The sequence below is a fragment of the Fukomys damarensis genome, unplaced genomic scaffold (genome assembly GCF_012274545.1).
Source record: "Fukomys damarensis isolate Sample0158 unplaced genomic scaffold, DMR_v1.0_HiC HiC_scaffold_8, whole genome shotgun sequence".
NCBI lineage: Eukaryota > Metazoa > Chordata > Mammalia > Rodentia > Bathyergidae > Fukomys > Fukomys damarensis.
The window spans coordinates 157,939-177,823 of NW_022900920.1; the positions used below are offsets into that span (position 1 = coordinate 157,939).

Here is a 19,885-nt window from a genome sequence, read left to right on the forward strand (position 1 = left end):
ATTTTTATATATGTGGCAATGAGAGCTCAGACAGTGTTTGACTCCCCACATGGTGCATAGCCAGTAAGTTTTGAATTCAAAGATTTTCTAATTCCTCCTGATATCAGTATTGTTTTTTGCGATGAGTAAACCAATGCAGTGCTCATCACAGTATTAAGTGCTCATTAAATGTTGGTGGGGGAATTTATAAAAGCTGTTTAAGATTCCAGAAATACTGTTGTAAATCAGTGAACTCAATGTAGTTAAACCCTGACTTAGCCTAGAGTTTATTTTCAAAATATCTGACCTCAGAAAATTCTCTGGTTGCCCTTACTCCAAGTTTTGACTGATGTACATCTCTAAAGGGTGCACGCTGGAAGGCAATGGCAAAGTCACATTTCTCACATTAATGGCACCATCCAAAACAGCCTCAAAGTACAGGATGAAAAGGGTAGCTTACCTTTCTGAAGGACATTTCTACTTGTGTATCACCATTAAAATTAAACTTAGCAATAGCTTCTCCATATTCCAAAACCTGAACAGGTGGCAACTTTTTGGGCTGAGCCTTCTCAGCAGGAGGAAGAAGCTGGGAAAGGAAAAAAGGCAAAAGAGAAAGAAGAGAGAGAAAGAAGAGAAAGAGGAAAAGAAGGGAGTAAAACACAAGCACTTGGTAAATCATGGTGCTTTGGGCATGACTAGGCTTTTCCTCACAATGGAAGGGGCTACAGTACCTCGATGTAGGTACATGGGAAGATTCCCACACGGCCATGGTGCTCTCCTTCGTACCAGTTCTGATCAATCTGCTTATAAATGTAAACAATGTCTCCCTTCTGCAGAGGAAGCTCCCTGTTGACAGAGGGTCAGAACATTTTAGCAAATGATTGAATATATGCACAACTAAAACACTTAGGTTAGTTAGCAAAAAGAGACTTCAAGCAAGGTCGAAAGGGACAAATTACAGAAGAGGCAGCTCCATATTTGGAAAAAAAATTCACTATTCAGCAAATTAAATCACACTGCATTTTTTCCAGTCCTTTGCAGGAGGAGTGTTAACACACCAACTGACTAGCATTTGAAAGTGCTCAGAGGCCTTGTTAGTTTGTTGTGGTTTTCCCAGTGCATTTTTTGTGAATGCTGACTTAATGCTTAGAATATTGACAAACTACTTGGCAATGCACCCAACCATCTTAATTTTTTTTTCCTTATTGAGTTTATTGGTACATTTTAGGTATACAGTACAGTTGCATTCATTATTGGGCTCTTGTACCTTTACATGACAGGTCTTGGTTCTCATTTTTTTCCCCTTACCCCTCCCCTCCCTTCACTCCCTCTTCCCTTTCCATTTTTTCATTTTCTCATATTTTTTTCTTTTCCCTTATTTCCTTTCCCCTACCCTTTCCACTTCCCCTACATCTTTAGCACTTTTCTTCCTATTTTACATTATCATTTATACCATTAGGATCTTATTCACAATTATAGTTTTTCACACCAGAGAAACTATTCAGTACCAACCATCTTAACTGATATTTGTTAAATAAAGAAAAAAATTGTCTTCTTCTTTTAGATCCCTTTACTTCTTCTCTGTCCATTAAGATATACATGAATAGTTTTAAATTATCTTTAGGATAGGCATGGTGGTACATGCCTATAATCCTAGTACTTGGGAGGCTGAGGTAGGAGGGTTGCTGTGAGTTCAAGGCCAACCTGGGCTACACAGTCAGTGTAAGGCCAGCCTGAACAAAATAGGAAAACCCTGTCTCATCCCCCCACAAAATGAGACAAATAGACAAACTATAAACAAAATAAAAACTTAAAGAGAATAAAAACTGTAACTTGAAATTTCTTTAATTTAAAAAAATGATATGGTTTTCATATGTACTGAAGCAGCAGCACAGGAAGAAAGGTTTCTGAGTGTACTTCGGAAGGGGTGTCACCTCTTTGCAGTATGCCAGCAAGTCCCAGGGTGCATGAGGAATGCTGACTAAACAATAGGGTACATCTGGAGAACTTTACACAGTTGACCCTGTGCTAAATAAAATCACAAAGCAGCTTTTATGGGTCTCTATTAAAGGCAGGATTTTGATCCAAAAAGGGGAGGGAAGAGGATCTGTGCATTTGTCCCTGAGGGAAGGAATGTCTCCGGTCACATTTTTACCACACCCCTCCTTGGAGTGTTCTGACTTTCCTTTCTTTTTACCTTCAACTATGGGCAAGAAGAGGAGCAAGACCCTCAGTACAGCCATCCCAGCTGGCGATGTACAGGCTTCTAAGTCTGCTACCCTGAGTAGGAGGACAACTCATATGAGAGGAAGGAAACTGGAGACGTCTATAGTTGTAGCCACTGGAAACATACCACAGTGTCTCTGGGGCTTCCATCTTGCCCACATTGTGGACCACACCGCAGCTCCCAGAGAACCATATTACCAGGTCTGGTGGTAAGAACACTTGGGAAAGAGCAGCACAATACACTTCAGATTTTTTCTGGAATGTCACTGTATACATGAGCAGAGCACAAGCTCTGAGAAGTCCCAGGGAAAGAAAAACCTGGTTAATTTTGCTGGTCCTAGTTCTTTCATGTTGAAATCACTCAGTTTCCTCATTTGTTCAATGGTGATAATAACCACACCTACTTATTAAGATTCAGTCCTGATTCATAAGGGATAAATATCAGTTACCATATGCAACATATTTTAATTAGTGCCTGCACACAAACTACTGTCCATTTTTAACCCCAGTTGTTATTTCTCCAACTTTATTCTACAAGTGCACTGCTGTGTTTCAAAGAGGTAGCTAAGAAGACAAATAAATGTGACTGGTGGCACTTACTTTAGTGTCTGAGCTTTAAAGTCAAACTTGGCTCTGGCAGGTCTCATCTAAACACAAGAAACAATGACAAATTAAAATCATGATTGGTGAACAATAAAAAAATACATTTTCACATTTCTAAAAAGCAAAGCAGAAAGCTTCACTCTAACAAGCTCATTCTGATACAGAAATCTGGCAAGAATTCCAGTGTCTAACCTTTGCAGATCACTAGATGGATGTTTAGTCGGTGAGTCAAGCAGAATTATTCACCTAGAGGGCCAAAATTTATTTCTAAAAGAAGTGTTGGTTCCCTAAATCATGACTATGGCTATTTAAAAAAAGTCAGCCAGAAGACCTAAGATGTTCCTTACCCACTGTGTCATTCTTTAGTGGACAGCTATTTGTCTGACTTGAATTATGATCCGCAAGTAGATGAAACTGATACATCTCTTATGTCATATTTAACTCAGTATATTTCTTATAATTTATGAGCTCAGAAAGGCTGAGACTCCACTCCTCCTGGGGTAGCCTAGTCCTCCCAGACACCCAGGTCTGGAGGTCAGCCTCTGTCACATCCCCATGTTCTTAGCAAGTTTATCATTAGGCCAGGCCTGCCCACCCTCCATCCACATCCTCATTACTCAAAATACCACCTATCAACTAAGTCAATACAACTGTACAGTTATGCACTGAATTTATAAATTGGCTTAGGTTAATAAGAGACAATGACGATGACGATGGAGAGCCTTCCCCTGACAGCTTACCAATGACACAGAGAGCCCTGATTCTGCCTGCCATGGAGTCTCAACAAAATTAGTGGTCACTCCACTTCTAATGAACCAGACTGCAGTACCTCTACCCAGCTTTGACAATCTGGTGCTTATTGATCTCTACCTTCTCAAGTCTATCAGTCACTTTCTAGGGCGGTGATACTCAAAATGTGGTCCCTATACTGGCATCATCAACATCACCTTGGAAGCTGCAAATTCTAGGCCCCACTCCAGAATCAGAAACCTTGCAAATGGGGCTCAGAATTTTTTCAAAACAAGCCTGCAGAAGGTTCTAATGAGCAATCAAATGTGGGAACCGCTGCGCCATGAGGGAAGCAGGGCTCCTCAGGGAATCACAGTTATCTCACCGGCACTGCATTTTCATTCACGTGTATCCCTAGGGTGCCTGTGCACATTGTCATCTCCTTCCTCTTTCATAGGCAGTTAGCCGGGAAATGAGGATGATCCAGCACCACAGCCTTCAGAACAGGGCCATTCTGAGAGGCAGCTGCAATGCTAAGGGCTGAGGAGCTGGCAGTTGAGTAACATTTGCTAAATTTTGCTTTTTCGTCTTACATTTTTTTTTTCTTCACACTTTAGGATCTCCCCTTCCCAGCTTCTTTTCTTTATCTCCTTTTCCTAATACCTTCTATTTCTTTAGGAACAAGAATGAGGAAGTGACATCTCTGTCATTCAAATGATAGAGACATGAATATTAACTACCATATTGAAAGATTATACAGTAAAACTACATATTGTGGGTGTCACTCCCTCTTCCTCTAACCCCACTCCAAGTCCTGGATATACATGCTTCCCCAAGCAGAGACCAGCAGCAGCAGGCTACTTAAAGGTAACACAGCAAAGCAGAAACTCTTCTGCAAAAGGTTGCATTTGACCAGCATGAGAATTCCAGCCTATTGGCCTTGGTGTAGGAGACCAAGATGTGGGTAAAAATCATTTCAAGATTTCATTTTTCTTCAGTTCTTTATAATATTAAACTTTTGTAAACTCAACTTAGAAACATCAACATTAAAGCAACAAATGAAATGTTCCTCAGAGAGCTCTTATTCTCCATGGGCTAATCCTCAGTGTAAGTCTTTGGTTTTCAAAATTCCCTCAGTGAGGTGGAGCAGTATTACTGAGCAGTTCACGCAAGCCATCCACACGTGAACAGCAGTATTGTTCTCCGACATTTCAATAACTAAATTGTGAGGTCCTTGTAAATGGCATAAAGTAGCAGTAGGTAACTTTTATAATGTTTCATTAATCATCTCTATAAAAATAACCTTATAATTGTCCACACCGTAGCTACCAATGCATACAACCTAAAGTATATGGTTTCTAAGCGAATGCACAGGCAACACAGTATCATGATAAATGCAGGATGGAGATGGGACTCGTGAAGGCAGCTGACACAATAAGCATGCATGAGGGGTGTGCACCAGCAGATCCCGGTCCCACAGCCAGGCATGCTTGAACATATAGAGCATAGGACACGGGGTCATGTCCATTCACCAGCCAAAGCAAGGCTAAGGGAAGCCAGGATGACGGGTGCTGTTTGGAGAACTAAATTGGCCTACAGAAGACAATGCTGAACACAAATATTGCTTTGGGTCAAGCAGCAGTTTGAGGCGGCCAAAACAGACCTCTGACCCAGATTTCCTTTTTGCAGTATCGTCTATATTGAGGAGGTCCCCAAAGCGCTCATTAGTGATAAACTGATGGTGCGTCGGGATGACGCCCGTATGGCGTCGAGCTGCAATGTCGGCCTCTTCTTGCTCGCGCTTAAGCCGTCTCTGGTCCGCTAAAAGTTTCTGCCATGAAATTGCATAAAATGGGCAGTGAATTATTGGGTCTAAGGAATTGGAAAGCTGCCAACACAAGCAACTAGGGAAGAAGGTACTGGGTGAGCAGGTAGGAGACTTCCCGGGTCAGATGTCAGAGTCTTCTGCCTACAACTCCTGTGCTCCCATCATAATCATTCAGTTCTCTCTAGTAAGAAGAGAGGACTGTCTGAGAGAAACTGGGGAACAAGGGCAGGTCACTCAGGGGCACAGCCAGGGCACTACAGCACGCTGGTGGGCAGCAGGAGGCTGTGCCATCCCTCCCTCCTCAGGCAGCCATACATCCCCACAGTGTAGTTCAGGGCAGGAGCAGGACTGACTAATTCCTCCTGCCCACACCATACTGTCTCACAACCAGGTCATCTTTGTGCCTCCCCTGTCTATTACTCCAATAGATTCTTCAGAGTGGAGCTGCTTATTTAGAAGCTAAAGTGTCCTTTCTCTTTGGCCAGCCAATATTCCCCCAGGCACAATTTTTGGGAGGCCTTCGGAAAAGTACAAAAGGGTATAAACATGGCTGACAGAAAACCTCATCATCTTATTGAACTATTCTCCATTAGGTGAAATGAATTTGAGTTTAGGGAATGGTGTAAAATATAAACTAAGAATAATGCCATCTAGAATGCATTAATAAAATAGTTTTCTATTTCTAGTTTGAAAAACCTTTTGAAATAATCAAATAATGCTGCTTCTTATCAAATGCCCTCAGTGCCTATTGAAATGGCTTAAAGTATATTTTAATGTGTTTCCTTATATCACAGTAGTCATATTCCTGGGATTAAAGTTCCTTAAAAAACAAAGCATTAATTCAAATTTAAATTTCTTAGCATGTTCAATAAATGTTAGTCTTTTTCCAACAGACAATTAAGTGCCTCATGTGATATCTAGCCCCAAGGGCTGGTGATTCTAATTTTTCTCCAGGGTCTACAAAGAACTTATCAGAGGCTGAGATTTGTAGACCTCAGTAAAATGTAAAGATTAAACGAGAGTCTGGCATGATGGCACATACCTATAATCCCAGCACTCAGGAGGCTGACTCAGAAGGATCACTACAAATTCGAGGTCAGCCTAGACTATGTAACGAGCCCCTGTCTTAAAAACAAAACCAAAAAAAGATTAAATGTAAAAAGACAAGCCAGTGCTTTGCAAAGCACAGTGCTCAGAAAACTGGAGCCTTGATTTCTAATTCTGCCTTTGGTTTAAGCTAACTTGCTGGGTGGCCCTGCTCAAGCCATTACCTTGCTATGGTCCTTTTTGGGGTAAAAAAAAAGGGGGGAGTTGGGTAGATTACCACTAATGACCCTTCTGCAACTGACATTTTCTCATTTTCTGAAAAGCCATTATAATCAGCATTACTAAGAAGGCATTTGCATAAAAAGTTCAGACTGATATCCCCTCAGGTGGGAAGTGTGTCTTTCCTGTAGCAGTGGAAATGGACTTGTGCTCGAGGCTGCCACATGTACTTGCTAAAAACCCTCAGTGCTTTGGCCAAGGTTAAGTATCATCAGTGGAAACCAACATCAAATGGAGCAAGTTCACAACCTCCTGCTTAAATCCGACCTCATTAAATCCATCAGGCCTGCAGTTTAACCACATAAGCCAAAAAATGTCAGTAAAGACACAAACAATTTTAGGATTTATAAGCTGGCATCATTCAGGAAACAAGTTCTCCCATTTTGTGTGCAACTTCTAATATGTCAATTGTTAAATCAAGTAAAATACGACCCCCTGTATAGGCAAGAATTCAACCACAAAACCTTCCATGTTAAATGGAAGTAGGGTTTTACTACTAAAATTGAATTTCATCTTTCTTTATCATGGTAGCTTGGACCTACATACATAGGAATCTTGTATCTTGGTGACAGGATATATCTAAGAAATAGCTATAGGAATGAATCTGTTCTGTGTTCTGGTGAACAATTATTAGTGAGTTTTGTATTTCCTCACTAGAAAAAAACTGTGTATCAAATACTTCCTCTTGTTTCTTTCTATGGACAAGTGTAATGTCTTAGTAAGCACTGTTTGTGCTTGGAGATTGGGAGGTATGCTCATTTCTTTTTGTCTTTTGTCGCACTACCTGGAAGAGATGATTATAATCATTTACTTTTCCTCAAGGTCAACATCATCCTAAATCCTCAAGGAAATTCACCTAAACTCTGATGGATGACTAAAGACAGAGCAGCACAGAAAAAGAGGATGGGACCAAGTTGTGAGTATGAAGAACCACCGTCATTTCCAAACAATTTTTCCATCTTTTCACTCAAAATCGTTCCTCACTACATATAGGCAATGAGCTTTTTTAATGGACAAAACCCCTTTACCCAGGAAAATGAAGCCCAGAAAATACGCTTCATGACATCTTATCACAGCAGAGGTTTGTGATCTTGCCCATTCAGTGGCTGATGTGTAGATCCCTGAAATAACAGGCTCTTTTATAGACCCTTCCAGTCACATCACTGAACAGACATTTCTGTAGCTGGAGGTATATATCCAGGTTCTGAAGTTTTTGCCTGGGTCTTACCAGAACTTATGGGGATATCTCTGTTCCAAACTAAAAGTAACACAGTTATGGGCAATTTTCTCAAGCTGTTTTATAAAATGTATCATGGTAATTATTATTTGTCATTTTTCTCTTTTTCCTACTGCATCCGTCCCAATTTGAATTATGCTTTGTGCCAATAGAAGGCTGGACAGGAATGGAGAAACAGTGGGAAGGTTCCCTTATACAACAGTGGGGAGAAATGTGGAAGGAGAAATGAATGGGTGAACTTCAGCTCCCAGCTTATGAGGCATTAAGTGCAGCAGAGACAACCTCTTTTTATACGTCCTATGCAGCCCTGCTGGCTGGGCATTTGTAACTGAGAACCTGTGAGGAAATCAGACCCGTTTTTTGTTTTGTTTTGTTTTCTAAGTAAATTAAAGGAGAAATGATAAAGCCTACGTCCTATAAAAACAAAAAAATCACCATGAAAACCTCAATCTTTACTTTTTTACTTCTCTGACTGGTATCTAGGATGTTTAGTTCCTTTATGCTCTTTTTCTGCAAGTGCCAAGAGATTTAAATGATGAAACGTACCTCTTTATCATCATGACGTCTTCGAATAAATTCTTCTGTGGATTCCAAGTAATCAGCTGGTATAAAATGTCTTGGTGATTCTGAATCTTCAAAACAACGGAGTAGAATTAAAGCAGACAAAGGTTTAGTGGAAAATCAGGTAAGAAAAAGATTTCACATTTCTTCTGGTATAAATATCAAATATTGATAGTTGTTGTTGATCAATGATCAATAACTAAATTCTGAAGAAAAGAATTCAATCCCCCCTTCCACCCTGAGTTTTGGATTTACTTGCAAACTAGTTAAACACAAAGAAACTCATCAAAAGGCAAAAGGAGAGGACATACTTTAAGAGTCCCTAAAAAGAGGCGTGCAGGCTTTTTTAGGGACAAACTGTACACTCACACACACAGGGCCACAGAGAAAGGCTGCCACTCAAAAAACCACAGGTAGGTCAGGGACTGGCGCAAACAATAAGGGGTTTGAGAGTTCAAATGAACACATTTCTCAGATGAGCTAAACGGCCAATTTTTCTTTCGAAACACAGTTTGGTGGTTAGTCTAAATGACATGGGGCTTTGTTCTTAAAGAAGCGCAGCCACTATGAGCCATGGTTAATTGCCAAGCAAAACAAACAGAAGCAAAGGACAGAGCAGAAAATGAGCACCAAAGGCACATGGGAGGAAGAGACAAAGCAAGCAAAATAGAGACGGGGGAGGTGAGACTGGTCAAACACACAAAATGCCACCTCCAAGGGATGGTGCCAGTTCACTTTGAGGGTTGTTGTTCCTGTCCAGGCCGTGGTCTGAGTATGGCACATAGTCCCCATTATTAATGGCCCTTGAGCCGTCCTCCAGGACCACAGTTCTCTCGTGAGGGGGTTCTGAGCTTCGGCTAAGCCTGGCCATGGTGTGCCGGGAAGACAGGCGAGTGGGAACCAAAGGCTTCCCTGAAGAGGGCACCTGGTCCTGATGGGGCAGAATGGGGAGGTCTGGCTTCTGGCCCACCGGGAAGCCTGAGGAGTCAGCAGGGGAAGGCTGTCTGGGGTGCTGCTGGAGGGGCTTTTTCAACCGAAAGGGGAGGGGACTCATCAGGTAGATGTTCCTCAGGAGTGCGCTTTTGTCCCCCCTGGAATCCAAGCGCCAATCTGGCTGCCTGGGGGACTGCTGCTGTTCATGCTTCCGGATGGTGGTAAAGCGGGTATAAGAGGCAGGGCAGGTCCCTTTACACTTGTTGAGACGATGTCTGGGGAAGTCTCCATGAATACTGCTGCTGCTGCCCTCTCTGCTGTCACTGGAGACATTTGAACAGTGGTCCAGCTCATCTGAGCAGGTAGAGAGGGGCTCAGAAGGCATGAGGTCCCTGAAGCCCAAGGTGTGGGCTGCTATACTGCCACACGTGGGGGCATCGTAGACCCCACTGCTGCTCATCACATCCATCTCTCTGGGACGGAGCTCAGTGGACTCAAGGAGGGACTCAGCTGAGCGGGTGGAGGTCAGTCCACTCCGGGGCTGCACAGGTGTCGGGGACTTGCTCAGCCGGCCAGACAGGTCCAGGGAGGGCATGGACCGGGACCGCTGAATGAGCTGCTCAAAAGCAGTGATGCGGGTAGAAACGGTGTGCTTGGGGATGTGATCTGAGCCCTCCTGGCTGGGCCCTAGCTCACCCCTGGCCAATGCCAGGCTGCTCCTTTCAAAGTGGGAGGCAAGATCCCGCACACTCGAGGAGGAGATGGATCCCAGGGACAGGCCGGCTCTGTTGATTTGGTGCATGTCCCGGTAGAACATGGTAAAATGCAGCCCAGCCTTTCTGGAGAGAGCGCAGGGCCTCCTGGCGCTGGTGCTATACTCCTGGAGGCTCATGGTACTGCTGGATTTGCTGTCATAATCCCGCCTGGAGCGCATGAGCAAGTTCTCAATGCTTCCCCCAACCTGGAGGGGGAGGCTTCTTTTGGAATCATTCAGAGAAACAGAAACACAAAGGTTCTCACAGCTCTGAGCCTTCTCTGAGGGCAACAGGACACTCTTCTGTTCCTGTAAAAGAGCACTGGGAGCATAGAGCCTAGGTTTGAATTTGGAAGGTAGGATCTCTGAAATGCAGGCCTTCGCAGCTGACAGGGGCTTCTTGTGTTTACACCCAGGGCCTAATGCATTGCTAGTGTGAAACGTTCGGCTATGAACTGAAGATGAAGAAATCATGTGAGCATTCCCACCTTTACGATCCACTGGTAAGCATGCAGAATAAAATAAACAGACCCATTAGGTTAAAGCTGAAAGCTGCTAATAAATAAAAATTTTAAAAAGGAGAGGTAACATGCTCATTTGTCATAAGGGCTTTTAAAAATTTCCAGTTGATGTCCGGAAGCAAAATAATCTGTGCTGCAAAGCAGGCGCGAAGATGCAACAAAAGAAATTGCCACCCTGCCAGTTAGGAAAGGCTGAAGCTCAGCTAATTTCTAGAGAAGGGAATTAGAACAAAAAGGAGAGAGATGCTTCAAGGAGAGCAAGGTTGAGGTTCAGAGGATGGGAAACCATTAACACTAGAAAGAAAAATGGCCGGCGAGAAAATGGGGGGGTGGGGGACACAAGAGGGCTCCGAGGCCTGGATAGGGAGGTGAACAAGGCAGAGCTCGTCCCAGTTGCTGGAGGTCACCGCTGCTGATGTGGGTGTGTGTGGGAGGCAGAGGCTTGCCAGGCTTCACTCTGTTAATTACCTTTAGTGGAAGCTGAGCTGGAGGGTCGCTTGAGCCCACTCAGGCCCTGGAGAGGGATGTCACCACCTTCCAAGACACTTTTATAAATCTGCCTCTCATTCTCCAAGCTAGCGAGATCCCCTGGTGTCCCATCTGATTCCCTCTTCACTGCATGGAAGTTGGAAGAGTATATACTATGAACAAGGTAATTGAAAAGAGAGGGGGTGGATAAAAACAGCAGTTAGACTTTTTAACATGTTTCTAAAACATCACATCATCAGCTAAGGACAAAGAACACATTTCCTGACATCCTAATCAAACACTGTCCTTTCTGAAAAACATTCTGATTTCAACATAGGCATCTACAAAGACAAGCCAAGGGAGCCCTGACTACTCAGGAGTCTGTTTAAACAAAAAGTCATGATAGCTGAAATGAGTGCATTTGCGCTTTGAAAGAAAAACTAAAACATTTCCTGTGGAGGTTGAGTAGGGGAGTGGCTGGGAGGAGGGTGAAGGAAGGGATGGGAGAGGCCTGGGCACCCAGTCCTGCACGCAGGCGGCACAGTGAAGGACATGGGTAGTGGGGATGTGGCCCCAACATGTGGGTCGCCCCTGTTGGCAACTGAAAGTCCACTACTTGGTTTATTTCTCTGGATCATTCTGCATCGGTGCTTTGGCTGACAGAACATTAGTATCAGCAGTGAAAAGAGAGGCCCAGCCATTTTGGATGACTAGTAAAATCAGCAACCAAGTCAAACTTGAATGTAGAATTCTATGTACTTTTATTTGCTCTTAATGTCATAGATAAGCCCCGCCACCACCACCAAGGGATAGGGTCTCACTACACTCACTACATTGCCCAGGCTGGCCTCAAACTCCTGGATTGCAGTGATTCTCAGCTTCCTGAGTAGAGAGGACTACAGGTACGTGATGCTACGCCCAGCATCAAAGCCAAATTTTGCACTCATTTTTCAAAGTTTTTGTTCAGAACCTTATGACACGTATCACACGCATAAACTACTGCCCATTTATATCTTTCATATATTTTTATCTTGTCATAATGTAGACACTTTTCAGTACCACAGGTTCGTTTTGCCATGAAGTGGAGCACTAATCCTACTTCTTCAGTTTCACCTACTGAAACATTAACATTGACACAGGTACATGCACTCTTCTTAAGAAGCAAATAACCTATTTTTTCCACTGAATTTGATTCACTGATGTCATTATGGATTTGTCAGCTCTGAAGATCTTCAGATGGAAGATCCATCTTCAGATGGAAGTCCTTGATCCCAGTACTTTTATTATGAATATGTGTGAAATGCATAGAAAAGCTTAAAGTATAATAAAAGTGGACACCCACGCTCCCTTTACCTAGATTCTGTAAAGAATACTGAGCTGCATTTATCACACATCTATTGTTCTCTCTACAATCCATCCATGATGGGATTCTTTACATTCCACAAAGCTAGCCCTTCCTTCTATGCATAACTCCAGCCTCTGAGCTCCCACAGTCACAGATAATGATGGCGGTGAATCTATGAGCCACCTGCCAAGATACCCTGTGTTGTAGGCACCAAGCTAAGTGCCTGAGGATAATTATCTCTAATTCTCACAGGATCCTATCCCTGCCATCTTTCAGATGAGTACACGAAGCACTGAGAGATTGGATAAACCTGCAAAGAAGGCCAGGTGAGCAGGATGAAAGAGCTGGAATAAAAGCTATGCCATTGGATGCTACATGAGTAATACTTTCAGCCGTTGTTTTATTTATTTTTTTTAAGATACGAAACATTTATTTTATTTTTGCATTTTTCCCTGATTTTTGCTTTTCATTAGTAAATAATAATTGCATCCCTTGTGGAGATTTGGTACATGCACATAACACATCTTAATTCCTTTTTTATCTACTTCCTCTCCCCTTCTTCCCCCTCCTTCAAAATCATGGTCCCTTTCCATTTGAGAAAGATCTATCCCCCTACTTCCTATCTTATCTATCTTTTACTATGCTTTTCATTTATATCTGGAGTTTCAGCAGCTGCTTTAGGAAGAAGGTCAGTAACATAAAAGAAGCAGGTGCATCTTTGAACTCTGGTTCCTGAAGTGTATGAGCCACTGCCTTCTTGGTGGTCTAGAAACCTTCTAAAGAGCTCCACTCACTTCACTGACACAGTCATGACATAGTCAGAGACCGCCATAGGGATGAGAGACGGGAAGTGTCCTAGGTCCTTACCTGCTACTCATTAAAAGCATGATTTTTGTTCTAGGAGAGCCAGGGACTTAAACTCCATTTCTGCTAAAAGCCATGATTCCTCCCTTGAGCCTACAGATTCCCAAAAGGTAACTAAAAGCAGGTTAAAGTGTGACCTTTATTTTGTATCCTTTGTTACTGTAAATTTTGGGGTCAAATCCCTTCTCAGCCCTACAAATGGATGTTGATCATTTAAAGTGTCTAAAAGTTGGAAAAACAAGGTTGATTAGCCCTGAGTTTACATGATATCATCCCCCTCAAGACTGACGACACCAAGTTAAGGCATGTACTGGGATATGCAATTACACCCAGAAGCCTCCAGCCATTTTCTAACCATCTACTGTGATCACCAGGCTTCCAGGAAAAAGCAGAGCTCCACATGACTGGAACCACCACAGAGATGCTCATTTCATGGGATCAGAACTGCCCTTCATGCCACAGGGATTCTAGAACTAGGAAAGCAGGGCTGAGATAATGATCAACTAGACCCCAGCCCACCAGCTAATCCTAGCCCCTTCACCAGAACGTGCCTCTTCATCTGTTCAAACTGCAGTCCTTTCCTATCACTCTTACTCTTGTCAAGGACTGACCTGATCTTTGCCAGCTCCTCAAGCTAAAGTCCCTTTCCATTTTCTCTTACTTTCTAATGAAAGCTTTTTCCTGTAAATGTGTGCTTTAGTTTTAATTTCCATTATTACTAAATGCAAGACAATGCTAGCTGACAACAAATTTTGGCACCCAATATAAGGCTGTTGCAGCCTGCTACAGGACTTGCCTAGACCAAGCACTCACAATATTGGACGCTATGGACAAATAATGTTCTCAGGGGTAAAACTGAGTAGTCGGAACTACAGGTACACAACAGTTGGTCTTCTGAGGTTTGTTTTTTTTTTGCCCCCTTTCCCTGAGCTCACCTTATTAAATTCCCTTAGGACATCAGGGAATTAATTAGTAGGTACTTTTACTAACTGGGAATTGCAGGGCCCATTTGCAAGGGTGCACACTAGGCAACAAATAGCAAGGGTTACCAATCAGGGAATACACCCCTGAAACAAGCAGCACCAGAACTTAGTCTTCCTAAAGGAAAGGAGGCAGAGACTGTTGGAACACAGTGATGTCTGTACCTCAGAATGGCTGAGCAACACTGCCACTATCACTTCCAGCAGGGTAACAGTCCTGGCAGTAGCTGCCACTAATTGGTCCTTACCTTGTGCCCACTATTGGCCAAGGGCTTTACACACCAAATTTCAGGAGATCAGGGCTCCCCCAGGTTCTTCTTTTTCTCTCTGGCCCAGGTAAAGGGATCAAATAATCCCACCCCCCCTCAGACAGTAAGAAAACATAACTGGGAATCCAAGAGAAAAGAAAACTCTCAAAAATTGAAAACACAAAAGCATGAAAATGAAGTGAGCCTCCAGAGCAGCCTCTGAGGTTCACCTCTAACAGGGAGAGGTGCCAGGATGGGACCAGTCTCTCCCCCAAGTCTGTGCTTTTATTTGAAGGAGCCTATTGGACTACACAGTTTAGGAATATACTCAATACATACTTGTTGAATGAATAAAAAATCATTTCCTCAAAGTAAAATTGGCTTACACATGCTGATTAAGAAAGGGTATGTCTTGACATGTGAAATTAAGAATCTACACATTCTTCTTCAAGTATAAAACTCACTTAGGGATCCCTGGCTCCTGACATCAGTAATTCAGAATCATCACCACAATAGAAAGAGATGGAACTCAAGGAATCAGAATAATCCAGACTTAAGCTAGCTGTTCTCACTGGTGCCCCATATCCACACCTAAGGGAAAGACCCCTACCCCTAGAGATAAAAGCTAGCTTTCCCAGGCTCAGTGGCCAGACCTAAGAACAAGAAGTACCACCCATGCAACTCTGAGCTGCCAGCTTTTGCCTGTAGTGGATCTTCATAGATCACCCCAATGTTCTGACTGACAAGAGCTAGAGCACAGGGACTCCAATGGTGGCATGCACGGCTTTGGCACTAGCTGTCTATTTTTTTTAAATGCAAGCTCATCTAAACTGCTTTAATTTTGAATTTCCTAAATAAAAATAAACCTGCTCTTATTCTAAATTTCCCATTCTCTGTCCATCTCCTTCCCTCTGGTTGTATTTTCTGACTTTGTCCTTTGGTATAACACCAAATCAGCCCTCTTTTGAATAATCCCTTCAGCACTGGAGAGTGCTGGAGAAGCAGCTTCCATCCAGCTGCTCCTGCTGTCCAGTGAACTGCCTCAGCCTTGGAAAGAGCTTCCCTACTGACCCTCCCAAGTTCATCCTCATCCTGTGACTCTCAGCCATAACTGGCCAGTTGTTCTTGCACTTCCCTCCGCCTCGCCAGCTGTTAGGACTCACCACTCAGCCAGCCACCGTCTGGCTGTATTCCACCAAGCATCACTGTTTTTTCCTGCTTCCCACAAAGACAAACCAGAAATCAGGAAATCTCTCAGAATGGAGTTGCTACAGCCAATTTTCTTTCTGATACCAAAGCAGCAAAACAATGTTTTTCCAGATGTGTAACATTTAAAAAAAGTATCTAAGAGATCTAGAACAACATTTTCATATGCATAGTTTCCTAATGCTATAAAAAACATACTATGCTTGTTTCATTATTCAAAGGGGGAAACTAAGGACCAGTAAAGTCATCTGTCCAAGGTCCTTGATGAAAAGAGATATAGCCTTGGCTTTCCACTAATTCAGAAAAGGACAGTGAGGATTAGCAGCTACTGCTAGCCTACAAAACAAGCCAAATTCAGAAGCTCAGCTCTGAGTAGTCCGGGCTGAGCCAGGTTTGGGTTCACACAGAGCAAGCCAGGAGACAGTGCATGAATTCAGACTCTAGGGAGAACTGCCTGCTGAGTTACAGAAGAGTTCAACAAAAATATGCTCCTTGGAAGAATAAAGTGAGAGAACACAGCAATCATTCTAAGGCCAACTGCTTCCAGTTATGCCAATAGTTTGGGCTCTGGAGGCAGTGGACAGAGTCCTAGAAGACCGATACGAGCCTGTCTTCAACAAGAATGTGGATCAGCTGAGGAATGTTTATATCATTTAAAAACTTGCAAACAGGTCGTTTCTCTCAGCCTCAATTTCTTTTATCTGCAGAACTAATGGGCATGAAATCTACCTGCAAATCCGTTATCTATACAGATGTCTCTTTTGGACTCCAAACACATAAATTCACTTGCCTTCTATGTGTCTCCAACTGAATTTTCCTCAGGCATCTTAAATCCAACACATCCCAAATGAAATCCAGCTCTTTTCTGCAACTTCCTATCACTGAAGCCAGAAAGCCTACTGAATCAGTTCCTTCTCCCACTCTTACTTCTCAAATCTAATCCAACATAAGTCCTGCTTCTGATCTATCCTTGACAGAGTCCACATTAATAATCTTTCTCTCTCCCTCCCTGTTTACTGCCTCATCTGTAACACTATAGCAAGTGCACCATCACTACTCCAGTCTCCAGCCCTGACTCCCTTCAATCATCTCTACAAAGCGCTGCTGGTGACATTTCCAGAAAAGATCTCATTCTATCAATCCACAACACAATACTTACTGAGAAACTACTACATGCCAATCACTCCTAGGTAGAAGAGAATTGGCCAGTAACAAAAAGATTTCACCCTCACTAAGCTTGTGTTTACTGTTCAAATGTATTTGCTGATTTCAGGGAGGAGAAGGAAAAAGCACTTGTTAATTGTGGCTTTGGGAAGCAAGTGTAGACAATCCTCTAAAAGTTTCATCTTATAACCTCGCATACTGCAAGAAAATTTTATTTTTTATATTTGTAATAGGTTACCACTATTCAGATTTTAGGTGCTACTGTGCGAAGTCTACCTTTCCTCCTCCACAAAATAAGAGGTGTTCACTTACTTTTGGATCCACTGATTGCATTTACCACACTAGATGCTGTTTATTATTCACAAATCTTTTTTAGAGATTACATCTGAAACCTCTGTAGGCAGGCTATTTATTTTATTAATCTTCATGTGTCTGGTATCTAGCATGGTTGTTCAAAAAACATTAGTAGAATATATTATTATAAAATTAAATTCCTACATATTTCTGACATATTTTTTCCAGGACAATTTTGAATGACTCATATAATTTTTCAAGTTATGATCTGTGTTTTGTTCTTAAACCAGGTCAAGGGGAGAAGGCACTCTGTGTCCCGTCCAGGAAATAGCAGCTTGTCCTACAGTGCCACCTTCTGGTCAAACCGAGTAAAGCGCTGTCGATTAGGCAAAGACCTATCCGCGCAATGACAAAAATAATCAGTAGCTCTCACTATTAATTTACACTTGATAATTTTAGGTAGATAACATAAAGAATTTGACATACACTGTGAAGGTAACTATAAAAATATATATGAAGCAGTGATGGGTCACTGTACTAGGGTATTGGAATTACGGAATTTCCTCACTCTTCCTAAATTATTTTGATATTGTAATTGTATTGTAACATGTTGTAATCAATGCTAATCAATTGATTAATTGACAAACTGCAATCTGCCCTAGATGTGAAAGTGAGTTTAAAGCAATATCCTTTCTCCACTTGCCACAAAACTGTGAACACAGGCCACCCGTGACTGATCTTTCTTCTTTCCGTGTTATAGGTAAATGCAGCCAACATTTCCTTCAATGTCATCCTCATGCATCAGTGAAAGGGGCCAGATTCAGTGTGCAAGGTGCCTTTCTCAGTGCTAAGTAAGTTGGACTCCAGTTATTAAGATGTATAGATCTATTCATGTGTCCAGCAGGCATTTACTGCACTCCTCCCTTTTGGGCCAGGTACCCCACTTGGGCTGCTCCCTCACTAATCCCAAACATGGAAAAATCTTACATATTGAAATAAAATGGGAGAATACCAAGCCTGATTACTGAAAATCCCCCAAAGAGGAGAAATGAACAAGGAAAAGACTCATCATTTCCTATCAAGTATTTCAGAAGAGCTGGCTACGGCTGAAAAACAGGTCTTTAGAGACCTATTTCGATGAGACACATAAGAGTGGTTGGTAAGTTATCACATCAAATTTTTACGGACAATCATGGAGTCTAAAAACACTTTACTATTCTAAATGCTTTACATTAGTCCCTTTCAATCCTATTAATCCAGTATTACAAACAGTTGCTTGCTTTGTTTTATAATAGCTCAAAACCAGAGACCCTAACTATGTCTTCTGCTAATTACCAAAGGAGCATCAGAACACTCCTCATACTAGCTGGAGAAAAGTGGGCAACACACTGCCTCAATGTGCCCATTTCCTCATCTTCACAAAGGATACTGAAAGTAATAGTCAGTGATATAAGGTAAACAAAATGTTAAGCATAGGGGCTATTACATAGTACATGCTCAACAATTTTGCAATTATTTTTGAGATTTGTGCTCCTAACATTGGCCACCCATGGTAGCTACTTTCTCTTCCTAACCATTTTGGTTTTGGTGTAGTATTGTGGACTGAACTTCCCTGGCTTCCCACGTACTAGGTAAGTACTCTGTACTCCCAACCTGTCATCTGAACACTTTCAATACTTATAGTCCACTCCATTTATTTGCTACTTGGCCCTTTCATTTACACTCATTTTGTGTGTTGCCCCCCCAAACTCTTAATATCTACATCCCTATTACAATAATTAGCATTGTGTGTTAGCCCAGCAGAGTTAAGGAATTCACTTAGCTGACCACTATGCCTGGAAGCAGTCTTTTACATTTTGTTCATCTGAGGGAGATAAGGGTGAGAAAATGGTTAATACTGAACAATTCTGAAACACCAAGGGGAAGAAACGATCTCATTTAAAAGTCCAGTCAGGTACTGAACAGTCAGGAGTGCCAAAGTGACAAGCTAAAAGAAAACAGGCAGCCTTGAGGGCCAAGAAGAATTTGCTGGGACCAGGAGGAAGTCCTTTATACTGAAGGTGACCTGGTCACCTGCATCTCTGAAAGCACATCTCTGGGACCTAGAAGATCTGCACCTTATTGCTCCCCTTAGAGGTGAAGGCACAATTATTCCACTGGAAGCTCTTTAACAGAGCCCAGCATGGAGGAAAGGAGGGTGTGGGGGGGTGTCCTGATGCTATATTTCATCCCTGACTCTTCTGTGTTATATTGGTGACCTGGTCAACACCCCTGAAATGAGTGCAAGTTCCAAGGCAGAAACTATTCTGTAAGGCAGGTAACTTCTCCTTCTAATTGCTATCTTAATAAATCTCTTCAATTTGTTCTTCAGCTACTGGGTATAGTGATCATGAAATGCACATATTTATAGTAGAAAAACTAACATAACGGATCTGCCTAGAGTTTTTGATCACTACCCTAAAAAGATTAAAGCTTTTCCATTTTTTTCTCCACTAAAATATCAAAATCCTAGCTGACTTTTAAGTGAAACTCATCCTATTGAGTACTTGCTCTGGCAAGCAAGGTAAGGCAGAACATGTCCAAATAACCACACTACTTGTCAAAAAAAAAAAAAAAAAA

The 19,885-nt window shown here is 42.3% G+C and overlaps 1 protein-coding gene across 50 annotated transcripts in view; it reads right to left on the bottom strand.

The window, feature by feature from the left end:
- Window positions 1–19,885, bottom strand: part of Sorbs1 (sorbin and SH3 domain containing 1) — a 227,199-nt gene that overhangs the window by 24,093 nt on the left and 183,221 nt on the right. For 37 of the 50 annotated variants that reach the window (XM_033761268.1, XM_033761262.1, XM_033761260.1 and 34 more), the window contains 7 exons: window positions 11,166–11,338; window positions 9,201–10,676; window positions 8,475–8,560; window positions 5,201–5,368; window positions 2,806–2,852; window positions 711–825; window positions 440–565 (listed from right to left, as the gene is read on the bottom strand). In XM_033761268.1, the coding sequence (XP_033617159.1) occupies window positions 440–565; window positions 711–825; window positions 2,806–2,852; window positions 5,201–5,368; window positions 8,475–8,560; window positions 9,201–10,676; window positions 11,166–11,338 (2,191 nt within the window). The remainder of the gene's footprint in view (window positions 1–439; window positions 566–710; window positions 826–2,805; window positions 2,853–5,200; window positions 5,369–8,474; window positions 8,561–9,200; window positions 10,677–11,165; window positions 11,339–19,885) is intronic. The other 13 variants (XM_033761291.1, XM_033761290.1, XM_019207040.2 and 10 more) reach the window with 3 other exon arrangements.